Raw genomic sequence first — 23,319 nt, forward strand, 5'->3', positions numbered from 1 at the left:
ATATATATATTAGGTTTTCAGATTTATTGAGAATCTAAGTTACGTTTTGATTTATTTTTATATTCCATTAAATCCATTCACAGTTTCATATATATATATATATATATATATATATATATATATATATATATATATATATATATATATATATATATATATATATATATATATATATATATATGAGATTTATTGAGAATCTAAATTACGTTTTGCTTTCATCAAATCATTATTAATGATGACTACTTTTTATGTATTAAAAAAAGGGAGATGGATTCATTGACAGTCTATATATATATATATATATATATATATATATATATATATATATATATATATATATATATATATATATATATATATATATATATATATATGAAACTGTAAATGGATTTAATGGAATATAAAAATTAATCAAAACGTAACTTAAATTCTATAAATCTGAAAACCTAATATATATATATATATATATATATATATATATATATATATATATATATATATATATATATATATATATATATATATATATATATATATATATATATATATATATATATATATATATATATATATATATATATATATATATATATATATATATATATATATATATATATATATATATATATATATATAAATCACAACACCGAAATATATATATATATATATTAGGTCTTCAGATTTATTGAGAATCTAAGTTACGTTTTGATTTATTTTTATATTCCATTAAATCCATTCACAGTTTCATATATATATATATATATATATATATATATATATATATATATATATATATATATATATATATATATATATATATATATATATATATATATATATATATATGAGATTTATTGAGAATCTAAGTTACGTTTTGCTTTATTCTTATTTTCAGGTATTTGTTTATATCTAATAAAAAGCGTTTCACTGGTTCAATCATACAACTGCAGTAGTTTTGAGCAAGGATGTCCTGATCACTCTTTCTTCAGCAGTGAATTTTTCAAACGTAAGTACAACTACTTTTAAAGAAAATGATATTCTGTAATTAATATTACATGTTTAGGCCTAACTACTGAATATATAATTGGATCCAAGTAATTATATTATCTACTGAGACAGCAACAGCATTATAGTGTAGGTATCAAATGTTTTGACATTCATTGAGCTATATACATGCACATGTAACTTTATTGAAGAACCTTAATTTTGACAGACCCGGCTTGCATTTCAATTGGAAATAGATGTTTTCTTGCTGAACAATCTTGTAAAAGGTAATTTTACATTTGGTAAAATCGGCCTGAAAATTCGTTCACAACATCAAAAACATGTAGTATTTTTATTTTCACACTTGAGGAACCCGTTTTAACATAATATATTGTGTGGAAATACTTTTGTTATGTCTTTAGTGTGATTCATTCGTTTTTGTACAAATAGTAAATAAAACAATATATTTAAGTGTATCTTTGAAACATGTTCATTACACAGCATAACGCCACCTCATATTCAAAGTACCACACAGCAATTTGAGAGTGTCAACAAATGGAATGGAAGTACAACAACACACCCTCAGCAATCGTCAGAACATCCTCAATTAGACAATGTACCGATCAACGACAATGACGACGCTTTATTTGTTCCAATACTTTTAGGAATAGTCATTCCTCTCTGTTTTCTCTCTTTGCTGTGCGGCTACTACATAAAAAGAAGTAAGAATTCTCAAGTCTTCACTTTAAAAAAATATTATCGTAGGCATGAATTACCTCCTATAATAATTACAGTCATTGATATCTTACTGTTTTTTCCGGGGTTGGTTTTAAAATGCTATTTTAAATGAAAATATAAAGACATAGTTTAAAAGTTTCATTTTTGACCTTACATTTAAAATAAGAACTTTTAAAATAAAGTTTACACTGAAAATGTTAAAGGAATGTTCAAATACTTTCTCAGATCAAGTAGGTTTGGTGGTCAACATGTTACCTGAACATTTTAGTGATTTTGTATTCGTGAAGTGTTGTCTAGTAAAGAAAAAAATCATATATTTAGCTTACTTAACTCATATTCTTCTACAGAGCTTTTTTCATTAAAAGATTTACAAATTGATTAACTATGAAATTGACCACAACCCTCAAGGCTTTTATATTCACTTTCTCATACCAAATCATCAGTCCTGTATTTGATAGTTACAGTAAGTAATTTTATATATATGGCCAATTTTTATTTGATTTATTCATTAATTGTAATTTTTAGCCGTTTCCTATTTAACGATCACTTAATTTTTGATTTATTTTTAATGTTAGAATGTTACATGTGTAAATGAACACTAAGTCGATATAATAAAAGAGTTATTGCTTTAATTAGTATTTAAAGCATTAATTTTGTTTCAGATCAACACAGATGTAGATAATAATTGCAGCCTGATTAATACAATTGCGTTTTAAATTTTACTTAGTTTTTTTTCTTCAACCTTGAATTCCCAATTGCTGAATATAAAGTATTGTTCATGCATGCATTTTGCTCAAACCTCAAAAATATGCTGTTGGATACTAGCTTCCACGGTTGTGTTCTATTAATACATTTCAATACAAATCTTCGACAAGTGATTGTTACGGTCATTAAATTTTTCAATTAAAAGCAAACTAAATAATATGAACACTAAGCGTAACTACATACCTTATTTGATGCGTCTTATTTCTGACCCTGATTTACATGTTAAGTACACTTTGTAACATTTTTAACATAAGTTTATCGTATTTTTCAACGATTTTATAACTTGTTTTAAAATAAACGTATTTCTTTAAATATGTCTAATATCTAGATTTATCCTATTTAACATGCTGAAAATTCAAATAAAAAATACGAATTCGCAAGCTGGTTGAAAATAAATGAACAAGTCTTTCATGTTACTTTGATAGATTTGAAATTTAAGCTAACAATTATACTGCTGCTAGAGTACAATAAATGCTTATATATACGAAGCAGAAAAGGTACAAAGAGATCTAATATTTATAATCCATTTTCCCCCAACAAAGTCGATTCATTGCAAATTTCATTAGCATACATATGTTAAAAAAAACTGCCAAGAAGCTTTTATTTGACTTTTAGTTTTTACCTGCAAGCTTAAGGGGTCAGGGTGTATGCGATAATGATCAGGGTAGTAAAAAGGGATATATTCTAACACTATTTTTCTCGTTTCCCTGACATCGAAATGCTACATTTTCATTAATTTAAACATGTTACGTGACTGCCACACTTATTATACGTCCGGCTTGTTGGATTTATATTCGGCAAGGTAGCCAACGCCTCACCAACTGTTCTTGAAATTTTTCTAATTTAATACATAAAACGCATTCCGGAAGCTAAAAAAGATATGTGAAGTAGATGCCCCTTGAAATTTCTTTTGACTTAGAGTTTTCCTTTCAAATAACGTAACTTTGTTGTGTCTGGAGCAGAATAAAATGGTAGCACACCGTCGAGAATTGCTCAAACCTCTGCGGACGAAAGGTCGAAAACGGTTAAAATAGTATAGCAACAAAACATTAGAATTGAACAACTTACAAGTATAGATTAAGAAGCAGAGTGTGCGACATAAAAAAAACGTGTTTATGAAGAGAGTGCAATTAAGTAAGTGGCAAAGCCAACTCTTGTCTGTCGTAAAAATGTAGGTCGTGAAAAACAGACAAGTGAAATTTACTAAAATTGAGTATAGTAAAAAAAAACAAAGTAAAAAAAGACGATAAACGCGTAATGATAATTTACTCTTGCTAAAAAGACTCGGCTTGAATTACAAGAGTAGCAGGTATAAAAACGCGCTACCTTTTGTCACACTTACATGTACGTTTCTATTGTTTACGTATTATTACATTATTTTCTTTTAGTCACATATAAAGCGTTTTTTCTTTGGACAGAAAATTAGCTAACAAAGAAGTCAGTAACATCAAGGACAAATGAGTGTAAAAAGACAGAAACTTACTTTCAAATAATATACAATGTCACAATACCAAAAATAGCTGAGTAAATGTACGTGGGTCAGTAGAAATAGTTGTGGAATTTCACGATTTTTAAATTATTGGTTCCAGAAATAAAGAAAACAAAAATCATAAAATATAATATTATATATTGACACTTTTACGCATTTTTTCTAAATTAAAGATAATCTAGAGTTATTAAATTCTCTTTATGTTCTTTTGGAATCTTGAAATAAACGCTTTATATGTGCCTGAATGAACATATGTAAACAGTGGAAATATGTGTGAAAATAGGTAGCGCGTTGAGTATGCATCAATGTGCGTATATTTTTGTTACGCACCGGTGTACGCTTCTGGGGCTAGTTTCTCAAAAAGGCTTAAATTTGGGCCTAAATTAGTCCCACTTATAAAGTTACGCCAAAATTTAGTCGGGTCTAAGTTGCGTTTCTGAAAGAGGCGTAAGTTAGGGTTTAAATGTACAAGAACTTAGACATCTCCGCTGAGTACTAAGCAGTCTAGACGGGACTCCCAAAACTGAGTCTTTGGCTCCATCATGCATTGCGGTTAAAAGGCGTTTCTAATGTAAACAACGTATGAGTTATGCCCCTTAGTTCTACAAAAACCTCTAAAATTGGCCAAAAACACGACAAAAATGAATTTTAAAATACTGAGTATAAAAAACATTTCTGAACGTTTATATGTCATATTTATATCAAATTTTCATAACTGTTTACTTGTATTACGTAAGATTAATTTTAAAAATGACAAATTCACCCATAACTTCGATCGCGCATAACTATAACTTTTTAGAAATAAATTAAATGCTTGGATATGATTATTTATCATTGTTTGTTGAAATATAGTCTTTTTTACATCATTTTCAGGCTTAATTACTTAATTATCTTGAATAAGTATGCATTTAATTTGGTTAACTAACATCGGAAACGCAGCGAGCGATTATAATTGTTTTGATGATAATTATCTGTTTAATTTAAAGAGTTATTGTATTTAGAGTGACAATTTGTTTAATTTTCTGGGTTTTTAAACTATCAATTCTATTTTTTCAAAACAAATAAGACGTTTTTAACCATCGCTAGAGCAGCCAGTTTTTGGTAGTAGTCGGGGCCCTTTTCGTTTAAGCACTTATCAATTGGTGTGTTTGGTGACTTTAAATTGTTACACAATACGAAGAAAGTACAACTTAATGCAATTTACCTTTTAGTAACGATACAATTCCATGAAAAACACAAAAATATCACTTTTTAAGTATCATCCAAACATCCAACTTCGGGGATAAATAACTTTCTTAAGTGCAAATAAACACCTATTTCGTGCAAATACGATCGATAGTATATTATATTCTGGGTCTTTTAAAACATGTTATAAGTCTGCCAACACATGCAGCACTTTGCAAGATGATTTCTCGTGGACCCCATGTTTTCATCGAAAAATCGCCATTTTTTGTATAAGTGCGCATGCATAGACTCCCAAAACGGAGTCCAAAATACTTGCAGAAATTAACTTCCGTTGACTCCGTTTTGAGAGTCCGTCTAGACTGCTAAGCATGCGCATATCGTATTTTGTTTTGCTTTGAGGTTATGATTATATGTGGTGGCTCAATTTTCCAATTTATATGTATTGTACATGTACCCGAGAGTACGAAGGTTATTCTATACCACTGTGCATAGTTCAATTCGTTCATAACAGTGCATATTTATGAAGAAGAACAAATGCCTATACACTTCTTAACATAATGAAATTTTAGAGAAAAAAAAAACAGTTGATATGAAAAAGGCATATAAAAGAGGTTTCAGAAACCAAATATATGACAATTCAATGCATTGCAGATGATGTTGGGGCACAATCGTATATATTAATTGAACGAAACAATACATAGAAATTAACTCCAATATTCCTGTAAACTTCAAATATTTCAGTGTAGAATACAGGGACAGGGTACTGTAGATATGCCCGCATACATCTGCAGAATGATAAGTATGCTTCATATAGATATTAAAACACTTTCAAATACTGGGATAAAACTTGATTCTTTTTTATCAATTCACTATAGTATTTATAGAAAATAAAATGACCATGAGTTTAACAGCAACCAACTGAAATCGAAAATATCTACTGTATAACTAACATTACATGAACCTTGTCCATGTCTACAGAAGGAAGAGCAGTTCCATCCTCTGTTCCAATATTGAAATAATGTAGACAATGACATGGAAACGATTCTTGATTTTCTGCGATTCAAATGGTACTAGTTTTGAAAGATATTGTCAACAATTATGACAGAAATTATCAACATTTGTGGCCGGGGTCTCACCAACTCCCTTTCCTGGTTTTGGTTTAATCGATTGATTGTTTTGTTGTTTTTTTTTCGGGGGGGGGGTTGAAAATAATATATACTGTAAACAGGGAATTATTCGCCCCGTTTAATTTTCAAATGTTTGCAAACGTAGATAGGCAAAAACTACGCGAGACGAAAATAACCCTGTATACAGTATCTTATTAAAATAAGTGTGACAAATTCACGCTAGCTAAATTTGTAAATAATGCACACTGTTGTAAAACTGCTAAAACAACGCTTTTGTATTGCAAGTCGACAACTTCAAAATAAAAAAACATCCCGTGATATACATACATCTTAAATATGATGAAACAAAACTATCATGAATTCAAGTAATTAGTACAAATAAACAACACATATGTATATGCACACATATATATATATATATATATATATATATATATATATATATATATATATATATATATATATATATATATATATATATATATATATATATATATATATATATAACTGTAAACGTTTTGAGTTGCTCCTATTTAAAGGAGTATTCTCAATATTTTGAAATCAGTTTCGTTTCATATGTTCAAATGATTAGAAACAATAAATTCTAGTCTATGCTTACTGAGTATTTATTTAAAAACCAATAATCTATTCGTACTTATGTATATATCTATCTTGTTTGGGAATACATGTTTAATTTAGAATTATAGTATCTTTTTAATTATTGTGTTTATATCATTCATCGGGGTATGCCAATCTTTTCTTCATACTTAAAGTAGATTTCATTAACGAGTAGTAATGTATATTACATGTATATGCGTTCAATAAGGTAAACCCATTAATTATCTAATTGATTTTAATCTTAATTTATTTAGAAATAGGAACAGTTATCGAGCAATAGGTATTTTTTTGGTTATACATATATATGTACGTACATGTACAAATATTTCAATAAATTTGAATGTTTACCTTAATAACACGTACAACAAACCAACAATTAAAATTCTCTGTTTATTTTGCCTTAATAACAAAACACTCGCAATTTTTGTGCACAGACTAAGGACTTACGCCTACCCATTAGCAGGCGTAGATTTAAACCCAAATTTAGTCCCGAAACTTAATCAATATCTTTGGAGGGCTTGATGGTCGTGTCAATTTTAAGATTCATCGAAAAAAGGAGCTCTGTATTAATATTTAGAAACACGTTTAAATCTTAAAATTAAATTGCATCGATTTTCAAAACTTATAAACCGCTATGTCCAATCGTAGTTTTACAAAAAGTTTTATTTATAGCGTGATCATATAGGTTTTTCAGTTATAACCTCAGTTCTTACCGCAATTATGTCATGATATCAAATTCCATATCTACATGTTGTTATTCAAAATCTGTCTAACATCGTTTTACAGGTCTATGTACTTTTTAGCTCACCTGACCTGAAAGTCACCTGAGCTAAAAGCTCAAGTGAGTGAGCTATTCTGATCCCATTTTGTCCGTCGTCCGTCTGTCTGTCTGTCTGTAGACTTTTAAACCCCTTGGCCAATTTCAACCGAATTTGGCACAAAGCCTCCTTATGAAAAGATTAATATAAACTGCAGAAATGAAAGGCCAGTTATAACTCAAAGTTGAGAAAAACTTGAAATTTTAAAAGAAGGGGTGCATTTTTAAAGATCCTTTTCTCAAGAGCTACTGAGTCAAATTCAACATAATTCAGCAGAAATCATTCTTATGAATCCTTCGAGTTCGTTAATCCATATTTAAAAAAAAAACAATGCTCTGTATTTGAAGCAAATTGGTATACTGGCAATGCCTGTCTGATATGCGCGGAATATATCCTCTTTCGTAGGATAGAGACAGAGGAACAATCTACCATACTGGACGCATGATAAAAGGGTCAACTTGACAAAGATCAATTCGTTGTCAAACAGTTCATTTTCATGAATTTAATTTTTGTTAAGTTTTGTTAATCTATGTTTATCTACCGAGGTGCCATATGACACATTATCCTTTGAACGTCTGTATAAAGCCATTGTTGCTCAGGTGAACGATGTGGCTCATGGGCCTTTTGTTTACTTATGACCGACAGTTTTGATTGAATTTATCCACCTGTGGTGAACATGAGTGAACATTAAGGGCTTAATTTTACTATTAAATACAGTAACAAGTCTGTCAAAACTGTCTATCATATAGTATTAGGATGCGGGTTGTGAGCCTCCCACTTTGTTTTGAGGCATGGTTTACGTGCAATATTGAAAGGTCATATATAGAAATATACACGAGTACAGTAAAACACGCTCATAACGAAGTCCCAGGGACGGGCAATTATACTTCGTTATAAGCGTAATTCGTTATATCCGTCCATAAAACATTCAATACATGCCTTAATATACAGTATCAGGGCTATTGATGCAGATACAGGGTCGCCAAATATGACAACTTATTCATAAACTCTCAATTTTGATATTATTGTGCCAGAATCCAGCACTAGTTACATAAATCATTTGCGTCTGCTGTGCAATACCGAAGTCAATATCAGTTCGCAAAGTTCATTTTGTCACTCTGCATTAAAACAACAAGTGTGCATATATAGGTATCATGGTTTTAATGAATAATGTGTCAAAATAATAATTTGTACTCGTCAAACTCATTGCATTGCTGTCTGGTTACAGTACATGTATTATTAAAATCGATACATGGGGAAAGCTACAATAATTTAATTTTCTTTGACACATTACCTATTTTAATCAAGAGAAATTAACATGAGCAAAAAGTCCTTACATGTATTTATAGTGAGAAATGTTTACATCTTTTCTCCATTTAAAAGTACATGGGACATCTTGCAAAAATTCTTTAATGTCTTCTGTACTGCAAAATCTCAGTAGACTTTTTTTTTAATTTAAGCTGTGTATTACAAAATGACAATCCTGGCATTTATGAACATCGAATGATTAAGTAAAATGTGATTCGAGTATATCTTAGGACAGAGTAATATTGATAAAAAAATAAAAAATTTGGATAACATCACGCTTGTCAATTTTTACTTTTGCCATGTTATTGATGAGGTAAACTCTAACACTAAAATGTTTTTGTTTTTCTCTGTTATCAGGATATCAAATATGCGAAACTAATGGTCATATCGATGTAGAATGCCACGAACTGGACCCACTTATAAAATCAAACAATGCAGCTAAAAATATTGATCAATTCAACGACGGTATGTACTTCATATTACATTCATTACGTTTTTTAAAATGGATTCATGCATTTTCCTTTTACTAAGCAATTAATACTTATCAGTTTTTAGAAATTTATAGAGAGGAAACTGAACCATTGATTGGTGATATAAAACATGGTAATAAGGGCACAGATAGTCGTGAAGAGGATGAAATAAAGGCAATAAGTAAAATACTATACATGTTCTATCGTGCATTATTTCCTTAGACCTCTACAATTAAGTGATAATAAAGACAAACTCTTAATAATAATTGATTATAATTATCCCCAATATTTGGAGTAGAAAACTTCATACATGCCTACATAATGTATATAACACTTTGCTGGATAATAAGGCCATTTTCAAAGTTACGTGTTTGCACCCGCTTTAGATGTAGTTTCGTACATATCCATATATACCTAATAATAGACGAGTGAGCTATTTACATTTTCAAATTAATATCCCAAAAGAAAATAATAATTCTCAAAGAAGAACTAAGATATTCTTATCATATTGGATATGCTCATCTTCAGAATTATACATGATATTTTTTTTAAAAATACAGCAGATGATAGACATGTAACTTAACGAGGCCGAGTACAGAACGAGTACGCACGCTTTCGCGCAGCGTTTCATTTGTATTGTGACGTCATCTTTTTACTTTGTTGACGCCATGGCGTGATAGTTTCAACTGCAAATATTCAGCGAAATTTGTTGAAAATAGCTCGTTTGATGCGTAAAATTGATATTATATTGTGGAATAAACATAAATGTTTCGAGGTATAAACTATATTTTGGCTCGGGTTGAAAACGTGAAGAGGGTTCAGCAAGCCTAGCCCTTTGTCACGTTATCTTAACCCGCCAAAATATAGCTTAATTCAATTATTTCAAAATAGTAACCATGTATTTTATATTAATGACCTTTAATGTGTGATGTTATATATTTATTTATTACTAAAATTTGTCTGAATGTTTCAATAATATTATAAAAATAACCATTTTCGTCTTTGTCAAATAAAAAATAGCCATTATCTGACAAACTGGGAAATTGGGCATACAAAATACAAATTTGATAAGACCCCTGGGACAAACCAGGAGGTAAAAGGTTTTTTTTTATTTGACCATTTGATGCCTTTTAGCAATAACTTTAATATTTAGAATAGAAAAAGAAATCCCTAGGGCAGAAGTTTAAGAAAATTGTAAAAAACGTGCAAAATTGATACATTTCAAGCAAAATCCCATAGGATCCTATGTTAAAAATTAACAAACTTTGAGATGACCCCTTAAACAAACGGTGTGGTAAATGTCTTATTTATTTGCTTTAAAATAATAATTATATCAGTAAATATACATGTAATAAAAATTCATTCAAAAATCTAGGGCAGAAAAAATTATACCCGGCCTCGTTAAACTTTTGATCATGATTTCAATGAAGAAAAATACTATTACTTATTAGGTTAGTTACTGACTCACTACGGAAATATATTGGGTTGATCAATCTCATAGATGGCGAGGCGAAGCCGAGCCGTCTAGAATTGATCAACCCAATATATTTCCGTAGTGAGTCAGTAACTAAACTTATAAGTGTTTTGTTTTCCTGAGGACTATCAAGGACATATTCATTCATAAATAGCGGTGATCTACACAAAGCCATGTACAAGATGCCTTACATCTCGTCCAATTAGACTCATTTAAACTCTTCAAAATTATCAATACCACCTTTTAAATACGCTTTAAAAAATTTCGCTTCACCCATATTACTTACAATGTTTTGTTGTTATTGAAAATTTTAAACCTCCGCAAAGATTTGAGCAAATTTCGACGCTGCCATTTTGTTCTGCTCCAGACACAACAATGAAACGTCAATATTCAAAGGGCAACTACTCTAATTTAAAAATAATTCCAAAGGGCAACTACTCTAAATATTTTAAGGACTTACTGAACACAATTTCTGTGTTAAATAGTATGAATTATCGAGATGAGTAGGTTAGGCGGCGGCCAATGACGGACATATTGCCTAATATTAATCCTCAAAGAACCTACATAGAGATATATGAGGCAATCACGTGCCATGTTTAATCCAATGAAAGTGTGACATTTCAGTCTGAGGGAAAACAATATTTGATGGACTCGATCCAGCGACAAAAAAAGTCCTATGTGGTATCACCGGGCCATGCACATTACACATTCATAGACTGTGTTTTCTATTTTTGTGGCTTATACACTGTGTACATGAATGTTTTAGGAAAGCCATCTAATTTAACTGAATTATTTGTCTAATTTTCAGTAAATAGACCACGTTAAAGCAAATTTAATTTTATATAATGTAAACAGATACTATATTGCCTGTAAGAAATTCTTGTAATCCAAATTTTTTGGTTTAAGTGATTTAAATACTCAAATATCAAACTTTTATTGTATACTTATCATGTTGTCAGAAAAGCCAAGCTAAAACCGTTCTGGAATAAGATAAACACTTTACTTGCAATTTTATTAAGGTGCTATCAGTATTTTGTTAATGTTCATTTTGACAGTAAATGTTATGAACCATTTCATCAAATAAATTGTGTTGAATCCATAAGCCTATCTTTCATCTACCAAAATTAATGAATAAAAAAGAAATAATAATACAAGTTCCTGTATTAAAACATAAACACTCTCTTTACTGGCTGATTCTTGACATTGTGTTATAGTTTCATTATAAATCTTAAGATCTTATTCGAGAGATAGAGAAAAAAGTGAGAGATTTAATTTTCCCCCATTTTAAAGGTTCCTTTAAGAATAAATTTTGGATCTGCGCATTACCTAGTAAAAGCATTAATTTTGAAACAACATATACCTTTTCATGCAGAATGTTCCTTTAACATCGCACAATACACTAAAAGTTTTTAAACGAAACAGACACTCAATTATCTTTATTTATAAAGCATGGCTTTGCATACAGTAATGGAATTGGAGAAATAACGACGGACTAGATCGGGATTCGAACTCGGGCGTCCGGAATCCCTACTCAGGTGCTCTATTAATTGAGCTATTTGCTGCCAGTATTTGAACCGATCTGACTGTCACATTCCTCCCCTTTAAATGATTTTCATCCTCACAAATCAGGTCCAGGCTCTTCCCATGGCAGGTACAGTTATTTCAAACGTAGCATGCTTGCAATCAGGACCTTATCTTTAATATTTCTTGCACAAATAGAGACAGAACATAGACGTGTCACTGTAATTTATGCTAGTTTATTCTACAATTAAGATTTTTGGCTGACACCACTATGTCTATTTGTCCTTGATATAATTCACTATGTTATGCAACAGCTCGAGCACTTTAAGAGGTCACACTATTTTTTTGTTTACTTATTCTGTGTAATCACAACGCGGGTAGGTTAAGGCAACTCCGAGTTTAATGACCGTCAAAATTATGATCAATTTAAAAACTGTTTATTTTTATGAAAACAGTGCTGAATATGAATACAAAGTGAATGTGTTCCCAAAGATATCATTTTTCTACTTCGGAATCGACTCGATCTTTGAAGCTGCCGAGCCATGGTATCACGTGACCGTTAAAAATAGATCACTTTTTTACCTTAAAAAAAATGAAAAAGTGTAACACTACCCCGAAGTTCATTTGTATATTTGCTACTATAATTCGATCGGCAATTAGTTCATGTTTATTGGTATTACTGCTAGAATCCTATTGTTAATCGCATAAAAAAGATATTGTAAATATTTATCGGAAACCCTCTCAACTTCTATAATTTCATTGAAAATACTACGTATTTTTCATTTAGAACAACGAAGTACAGGATTCTAGCAGCACTTTTCAAGTAGTTTAGGTCATATACCGTTGATATTTAATCATCTTTTATAATATCTGGGGTAGTGTTACACTTTTGCCTTTCTTTGTACACATTGGCAGAGGAAAGGATGGTCAAGCCATATAAATGTCGATCTGCTTACCTTAAAACACTCGCTGATAAAACAAAATATCCATGCCTGTATTATCCTGATTATATCCTAGCTGACACTCATCTAAATCTTAGGTATCTGTATTAAATAAGTCTTATTAAGGCATTGTTTACACTGCATTCCGATGATTTGTCTCCCGACATGATCTTCTCTATTAAACATGCTTGTGACGTCATCAATGATAATTATACGTAATAGAGAGAAATCGAAGCTATATTCAGTTAGTAGAGTTTCTAGTGATATTTTATGCCTGTAGTTTTTATAATTTAAACCAGAGATAAAGTTAAAATCGACATGTTTCTGAGTAAAATATGACATCATGCTGCTTATTGTGACGTCATATCGATCAGAGGAATTTGATCGCTGAGAGTTGCCTTATCATACCCGCGAATTTTTTACACATATAAAATAGATTAAAACGTCCAATCACTTGTATTAACTATATTAATACTTTTATAAATAAAACAGTGTCATACTCCTCTTTATTAATTAAGGCTGATGCATCCAATAAACATAAAAGTAATACATGTAGTTTTAGCGTTACCACAATGAGATTAATATATATTCATAGTATTTTCATTATACATGTACATGTATTATAGATTTTCTTTGCTGGAAGTTGAATTCGCGGAAAATAGCGAATATTTCTTTCGTGTGTTGATTTAATGTTAAACAGCAAAAAGTGTAAGAAATATATTTATCAAGATGTTACTGTTATCATTTTCCCGTTTTTAGAGATATAACCGGCTATCACGTCACGCGTTTTATCCAAAGACGCTTGGTTTTTCCAGAATTTCGTTAATATTTACGTTACAATCGATTGTTTTCAATACGTTTATAACAAACAAGTGCTGGGTCAAGTAGGGAGAACAATACCTACATGTATATAACATTGAAGAATGTTCTTTAAACTAAAGAATGAATCATAGAAAAAACTGAGTTCTTACAAAAAGGTTCTATTATAAAGAATGATGTGAAATACAGCCCAAAGTAGATAGGGAAAAATAAATTTCGGAATTTCTCTTTTAAATTTGCATGTACTTAATCCTTGATATATACGTACTCTTATAGAGTTTCTTTCTTACCCAAGAAAAACAAACAAATGGGAGATATTATATAAATCATTATCTATGGTAAAGATACACTGTTTACATTCAATCTCCATGGACTTTTATCTCCGCCTCACATTTGAAAGTCTTTAAAATAAACGTGTACATTTATAGGTAAAATTTTCTCCTTCATCTGGTCAATACATTTTGTCAATTAAGATTAAAAAATAAATGTAAAAGGAAAACATGTACTTCACTGCGCTCATATGTAACGTCTAAAATAAATGCAAAAGTCCAGTGGGTCTAATATATTATTTAAGAAATAAACAACGTTATTTAGTGAACATGGCGTTATGAATAGCAATTGCTCTACTGGCATTAGCGCGCATCATGGAAAATAAGCCAGCAGAGCAGTTGCTATTCATAACGCCATGTTCACTAAATAATCGTTGTTTATTACTTATATTTGCATTTTACCACTCGCAAATACCCTGCATTAGCCTAAACCTTGACATTTAGCTATTGCATAAAAGATAAACGTTCAGACTGTAAATGTATTTTTTTTTCTTCACATAGATTTGTTTACAAAATCAATGATATGTTTTAACAGTAATTCCTTTAAAATGTTAATATAAGACATGTTTTAAATACATCAATTTTAGGCAGTTGGAAAAAAACACATGATGTATCGTATAGTGGTTTAAATCTAATATGTTTTACGGTGTGACCGTTGGGGCGAGCGCAGAAGGAGTCACACAGCTGTCATCATTGTTAAATGCAACCCGTGGACTTAACCAAACCAAAAAACTTTGGCTTTGTCTCGAAAACTTTTACCACCGCAAGGAACCGGAAGATATCAAACTTTTATTCCAATGGTCCCTTCCTAGGTTTATACACTTAAACAAAAATACCACTGAGCATTAATAAAATGTTAAACAGACTTATTAAAATATTTTGATAAACACAAAGCCGGTTTTTTTTTAATTTTTTTATCTCTTCTTTACCTTTTAATAATGATCATTAAAATCAATAAATTGTGTGTCTGTGTTATTTCTCATTTTGTTCCTTGTTGTTACCGGTGTTTTAGTTTTCCTCTGTGACATTAATTTTGTTTTTAATCTTTTTAATTTTTGTACGCTATACGTTGTAGACATGTTCCCTCCCCCTTTTTTTAGTGTGTGATATCCAATATTATTGAAAGGTTTGACCACATATGCAACTATAACAAATACATGTAGATATTTTAACAATTTAATTTTTTTCTTTTATTTATTCATTACAAAATGACGTGGCTACACGTAGATTTAATAATAATTAGACTTTTCTTTTTTAATAAGTTTTTGTCACCTACCTAACGTATACAATGATTGGATCAATATGACAATAAATTTAGCATGTAACTTGCATTCGTATTTACTGAGCAAAAAAAAAATCATTAAAACAAAACTAATCAGCCAAAGAGTCACCGTTAATAGTGAGCGCAGTATCAGTATTAACGGTGACTCCCTACTGTGTACTTCCTACACGTTACATTCAGTACAGATGCTTGATCCACCTCTAAATGTATCGCGGGAATATAAAACGCCAGATCACTGAGACGTCATAATTAACTTTTTGCGCTCGACAGTTTTCGTAAATTGTCGGACAAATTCGGGGAAGGAAATGACGTCATAGTTACAGTTTTTTACGTAAGCATATGTGTTGTTTACTTTAATGTTTTTAAAAGGATTCTTTATTGTTAAATGAAAATGATGTATGCGATTTACAGGTAAGAATTTTCCTTAGAAACGCTTCCTGTTCCGCCAAGTTGCTATGCACCGCAAAGGATCACTGGGATAGTAGAACGTTTTCACGCGGGTCCGCTATAACGTCATTGATAATATATGACGTCACACCTTTATGTCGTCATAGTACGCCAACAGTTAGGTACATAAATTATGGTATAGATCGGAAGAGTTATCTTTCCTTATACATTGAATTTTGTACATGAAAATATAAAAATCAAACACTTTCGTTTTATTTAGGCACATTTTTTTCATACAATAATAAATAACATTTGTAATTGATTAAAATTAAATATGAATAAAACTATAATACCTTGTATTTTATTTTAAACTTTAGATAATTTATATTAAACACCACATATGTTTTTTATTGGAAATATTCACTATATATATGATTAAAATTCATTGTAAGATTGTTGAGAATTCGCTACCTGAAAGCCGTTGGGGGGCAATTGCGCATACAGACAGAGCAATTGCGCATACAGACAGAGCAATTGCAATTGTAGAGTAATAATTGCAGCTCCTCCGTATGGGCTTACAGTGGGAAAGAACAATGGATATGCAAATATAAACTGATGTTGTTGAACAGGTTTGAACTCTCCTAACCCAATGTACTCGGATTTTATTTCTGATTGCTATAGGTTTTCCCTCAAATGATGAGAATTTGGCGATAAATAAAGTCACGTAATATGTAAGGGAATATTTTCTGACATGCTAAATTCCTTGATAATTGTCTAATAATCCAAGGTCCACTTATTTTATTTGTTTGCATTGAAAAGACAAGGTCACAAACCAGAGCAAAAATCGCCGTTACAGGGTGCACAAAATCATCGATAATGCGTCAATCATTACAATAATAAAGCTATTCAAGCTATCAACATTAATCAAAATGTGCATTATTTATTCACGCTTGTTTTAAAATTTTCACAAGTATCATGCCATGGTAGATTTTCTTTAATTCATTGTATAAAAAGGGACCGTTTTCATATGATTAAGTATATAATACTTATTCGACCCGATTTTCAGCTTTTGTACCGGCAAATCGGTAAAGGACCTCCTTGTTTTATATATTTTAAACACTGTATCTTGCTTAATTTTTCAAATTGAAAAGTATTATTTTCCTTATTGTGTTAATTATTCAATTAGATCTTGAATCTGGCATAAATAGGTGTAGGACCATTTCCCCGTTATTTTGGCTACACCCGTGTTTGAACGGAAAGTACCTTTTAATAAAAAAAAAAGAAGTTTAAGGTATCTGTCGCAATATGATTGTCGAAACCTGGGTACTGATTTTATAATGATGTCTGTTACCACTGATTTGTCATACATTTAAACCTGCATCTAATAAACAAACATATAGTACTCTGTGTATAAAATCAGTTGATATTCTAAACCGTAATTACTTCCTGCGAAATGCAATGAATGTAGGTTATTTTAGAGATCTTTTATGCTTATACTCAAAACTGTACAAAATGAAAAATGACAATAACAAACTGTCAATCATCTGAAAAATCATCTGAAAAATCCATAAAGCGAAATACTAAGATTAAGGTGGGATCAGGTGCCTAGGAGAAGTAAGTATCCCTTGTTGACCGGTGTCTTGGATTAAAAAAATTCAAACACTCACATATCCAACTATTTACATGCATACTAGCTATATATCCCTTAGAAAGCTGAAGATTTTAATAATGTAGAGTAAGCTTGATAATTAAGACTATTTTTACCTGGTAATTGTGTAATTGGTTTTCTGTTGATATATTTAAACCTAATATTGTATAATAATAAAAAATTGACGTTTGCAAAAGCGCTTTATTTCGGCGAAATCGTATGCTAAGGGCGCGACCAACCTCTTCTTACTTTTGCAATTGCAAAGACCTGCGCATTTGCCTTACATACAAGTAGATTTTAGTGAATGGGGCGGATTCACATTTTATGGTTTTACATTTTACAAAGACTCTTGATGTACAAAAGAAATTTTTAAAGAACACACGACGATTAAGAATATACTTAGGACAGCGCACCAGCGATGTCTTTATAAATGTGCAAAAAATTTAGATTTGCACGTGGAGTGACTTACTGAAGAGTAAATACAAGGACCTTTTTTCATTCAGAGCAAAATTAGAAAATATGTATTTGATTATTTGAAACATGAAATTAAATTACTGTAAACAGCATTCTTTCTTTAAAATACGTAACGTATTCGTAGTGGCGAAGTCACACAAGAACATTTCAATTTTTTTTAATTTTTTTTGGGGAGGGGGGCACCTGGCAAAACAACATCGTGTTTTAAACTGTGACTAAAATAGGTCAAAAAAGGAGAAAACAATCCACTTACATACCATAAAACCATTTAAAACCATTTTAAAAGAACATTGGGTGGGGATGGGGCCAAACAACTCCGACCCAAGAGAAAGGCATTCTCTTCATCTGATGTACATCTGAAAAGTCTAATGAAGAGGTGTTTAAGAGAGAGCGTGGCGTAAAGGGCACGATTTGTTACTCGATTAGCCTTGGAACCTGTGTGTGTTAATAGGTTACTGTATATATATCTTTGAATATTATGGATCTACTTTTTTAAAGCCTAAACTCAAGAATTGTTTCTGTTTTAAACGTAAACGATTTTTTTTTCATTATAGAATCACAAATTCAAAAGGCAATATTTGACCAATGGAAACAGGACGACATTAATTTCATTTCAACAAAGGCGTGCGAGGAGGTAGAAAAAAATATAAAAAGCAGGAATCTGGTAATTGTTGCTGGTCACTCAGGATCCGGAAAGTCAGCCATCATTCAACATATTGCGCTCAAATACAGAGAACAGGGCTGGACCGTAAGACGAATAAAAAAGGTACAAGACATCGTGGATGAATATTCTTCAAGTCGATTTAAAAAAGATAAAACTATTTGTGTTTTTAATGATCCATTGGGAAAAGAATATTTTGATGAAATTTTGAATAATTCATTGCAAACAAATGAGGAAGAAATTAATTTGTACCTAAAAACGGCAAAACTCGTAATGTCATGTAGAAATCACATTATATCTGACACTAGAGTGACACGTTATCTCGTGGATCAATCAGATATTTTAAACATCAATGAAAACAAATATGAATTATCTGTTGAGGAAAAACGGCGGATTTTAAACAAATATACCTCCGATATGAATTTTTCCGACAAAGATCGCCATAAGATCGTTGAAGTTGAAAGGTATTTCCCATTATTGTGTAAATTGTATTCTAGCAAAGAGGAATACAAAAATAAAGGTATAGAATTTTTTACAGAACCTGTAACAGTGCTGAAAAAGGAAATACTAGGGTTCAGAAAAAAAGACAAGGGTAAATTTTGTGCTTTGACTCTTCTTGTACTTTTTAACGATGATCTTTGTGTAAGTGAGTTATTAAAAACTAAAGACACGGAAAACAAATTTAAACATACGTTAAAACTTTGTGGATTACCAGAGAACACACCACCTTTAGAAATTGAAGACATTCTTAACTCCATAAAAGGCTTTTATGTCAAAAAAATTGATGATACGTATCATTTTTATCATGATTTTGTGATGGAAGTTACAACTTGTGTATTTGGAACAGATTATCCCGCTGAAACAATAAAACACGCTGATATCGGATTCCTCAGAAAAAGAGTAAAATTAGGAAATTGTGACGAACACGGCGACTCTTTCACTATCTATTTAAGTGACAAATACATTGAAAAACTTGGAGAAAGGCTTTATACTGAACTGTATGGAGAACGCCTGGTAGATGTCGTACTCAACCCGTGTCTCAGGAATGAAAAAGTAATTAAAGTACTGAAAAAGAAGATAACAGATCATCCCGAGAATCTACAGATGTTGTTAGAAACCAAGAAACATACAATTGATAAACAAGAGCTTGATCAGACATCTAAGAACTTACTTTTGACTAAACTTTTTATTTTGAGTTTAGAAAGTAAGATATCGCCACTCTTTGCTCTCATTGCATTTTGTCATACGCAACTATCACAATATTGCTTAAACAATCTTCAAAAAATGCAAACTGATTTTATCGAATATATTCCTGCATTGTGTTGCAATGGTTCAATAGAATTGTTTTCTTCTGCTTTTAAAGACCATGCGGAAGGATCTTTGAAAAAAACATGGAGAGGTTTATACCCTATTTACATTGTATCTGCGTTCCATAATTATGAATTAATTGTTGAGTTGATTAAGAGAGGCGTAAAAGTCAATGAAAAAATTGACGATTACGGTGGTTGGACGCCTCTTATGTTAGCAGCTGGTAACAATACTGAAAACGGGGACTATAACCATAGAGAATCAGGTGCAGAACGAAGAGATAAAACCGTACAGCTTTTACTGAAGAATGGAGCGGACATTAATTTATGTACAGAGGACGGAGTCAGTCCTCTCGGTTTAGCTTGTGAAAAGGGACATGATACCACTGTACAACTTTTACTGAGTAATGGAGCAAACATTAATTTATGTTATGAAAACGGAGCCAGTCCTCTCTTTGTAGCTTGTGAATACGGACGTGATAGCATTGTACAACTTTTACTGAGTAATGGAGCAGACATTGATTTATGCAAAAAAACCGGAACCGGTCCTCTCTTTATAGCTTGTGAAAACGGACATGATAGCACTGTACAACTTTTACTGAGTATTGGAGCAAACATTAATTTATGTACAAAGGACGGAGCCAGTCCTCTCTTTATAGCTTGTCAACACGGACATGATAGCACTGTACAACTTTTACTGAGTAATGGAGCAGACATTAATTTATGTTATGAAAACAGAGCCAGTCCCCTCCATATAGCTTGTCAAAACGGACATGATACCACTGTACAACTTTTACTGAGTAATGGAGCAGACATTAATTTATGTTATGAAAACGGAGCCAGTCCCTTCCATATAGCTTGTATCAACGGACATGATAGCACTGTACAACTTTTACTGAGTAATGGAGCAGACATTAATTTATGTGAGGAGGACGGAGTTAGTCCTCTCTATATAGCTTGTGAATACGGACGTGATAGCATTGTACAACTTTTACTGAGTAATGGAGCAGACATTGATTTATGCCAAAAAACCGGAACAGGTCCTCTCTATATAGCTTGTCAAAATGGACATGATAGCACAGTACAACTTTTACTGAGTAATGGAGCAAACATTAATTTATGTACAAAGGACGGAGCCAGTCCTCTCTTTATAGCTTGTCAAAACGGACATGATAGCACTGTACAACTTTTACTGAGTAATGGAGCAGACATTAATTTATGTTATGAAAACGGAGTCAGTCCCCTCCATATAGCTTGTGAAAACGGACATGATACCACTGTACAACTTTTACTGAGTAATGGAGCAGACATTAATTTATGTGAGGAGGACGGAGTTAGTCCTCTCTATATAGCTTGTGAATACGGACGTGATAGCATTGTACAACTTTTACTGAGTAATGGAGCAGACATTGATTTATGCCAAAAAACCGGAACAGGTCCTCTCTATATAGCTTGTCAAAATGGACATGATAGCACAGTACAACTTTTACTGAGTAATGGAGCAGACATTGATTTATGTATGAATGATGGAGTCAGTATTTTATTTATTGCTTTTGTTTGGAGACGTTACAATATTGTAAAAAATTTACTCAATAATGGCGCAAACACTAGTCTGGCTTGCGGATGGAAAGTCAATCCCGCCTTGGTTGATTGCTTTGATAAACAGGACTGCACAGTGGTATTTTTGATGCAGAAAGACAACATTTCAAATAATTTGTACAACCCGGATTCATATTTCTCTCTTTTTGTATCATGTCAGGTGGAAAGAGTGAAAAGAATGATATTTTAAAAAAAGGGTAAATGGTATCATAGTTATATTATATTCAAATTGTTTGATAAAGCTGACACACACACACACACACACACACACACACACACACACACACATATATATATATATATATATATATATATATATATATATATTTATACACACACACACACACAATTTAGCATATTTCTGCATTCTTCACGCTGAAAACAAACATTTGAAAAGCCTCGGATTCCGTGTTGGAAAGTTAAATACAGTAACTGAAGAAAAAATGACCCAAAAAAGATATTCTTTTTCTGGTTGACTTTATTTCTCATTTAGAATGAGTGAAAAGTCTCTGATAAGTATACCTATCATTGCCGATAAGTGTTGGCATCTACTTTGTATTATATAAAATTGTCTCACGAAGAGTTTATCTGCATTTACAGCTATCGACGTAAATAATATCAATTCACATTTAGCAGAACCATATTACTTGTAACATGTATGTCTTGTGAATTGAGGAAATAAATTGATGGGGAAAAATGTATTTTTTAACGTATTTATATCACATGTTTATTGAACAAGAAAAATGCCCCAAGAATCAGAGAAACTTCATGTTGTTATATCGTCGCTAAAAATTAAGCTATTGGTAAGGCATCTCTCTTCCTCTCTATCTCTAACACACACACACACACACACACACACACACACATACTGGTTTATATTACATAAAGAGGTATAGATTTCCATAAAAACACTCAGAGGTATATGCTTTATTCTTCCATTTTAGTAAAATGGCATAGCAGTTTATGTTTACTTCACACTTAAGATACCATTCATCATCCATTTTTTTACAGGTTTCTTTATAGGTGCCTCGCAATACCAATATAATTTTTGTTCACTATCCGAGGTATTCCTTTTAAGGTTATATCCAAATATGCTATATACCTCAGTATGGTAATAATCTTATTAGCGAATTGTAAATTGTTACTGTGTTTTCCATGTTGATACAATGGTTTAGACATTCGAGGAAAACAATATTCACTGAGCCGAATGGCGAGTTGAATATTTTACTAAAGAGGGCTAAATTATCACATTAATGAAAAACACAATAACTGTTTTATTAATAATGAAAAAACTCATAATTCAATCTACCCTTATATCATATTTTTGTTTACATTTGTTGCAGTCTCATTTGGATATAATCAGGAGTAAGGGGAT

At 31.2% G+C, this 23,319-nt stretch overlaps 1 protein-coding gene across 1 annotated transcript; it reads left to right on the plus strand.

Moving 5' to 3' along the window:
* Window positions 1–12,581: 12,581 nt before the first annotated feature.
* Window positions 12,582–19,684, plus strand: LOC128182106 (uncharacterized). The gene is given in 3 exon segments (XM_052850719.1): window positions 12,582–12,627; window positions 18,932–19,617; window positions 19,619–19,684. Coding segments are annotated over 3 exon segments (798 nt in total).
* Window positions 19,685–23,319: the final 3,635 nt, after the last annotated feature.

Source organism: Crassostrea angulata, chromosome 4 (assembly GCF_025612915.1).
Source record: "Crassostrea angulata isolate pt1a10 chromosome 4, ASM2561291v2, whole genome shotgun sequence".
Lineage (NCBI taxonomy): Eukaryota > Metazoa > Mollusca > Bivalvia > Ostreida > Ostreidae > Magallana > Magallana angulata.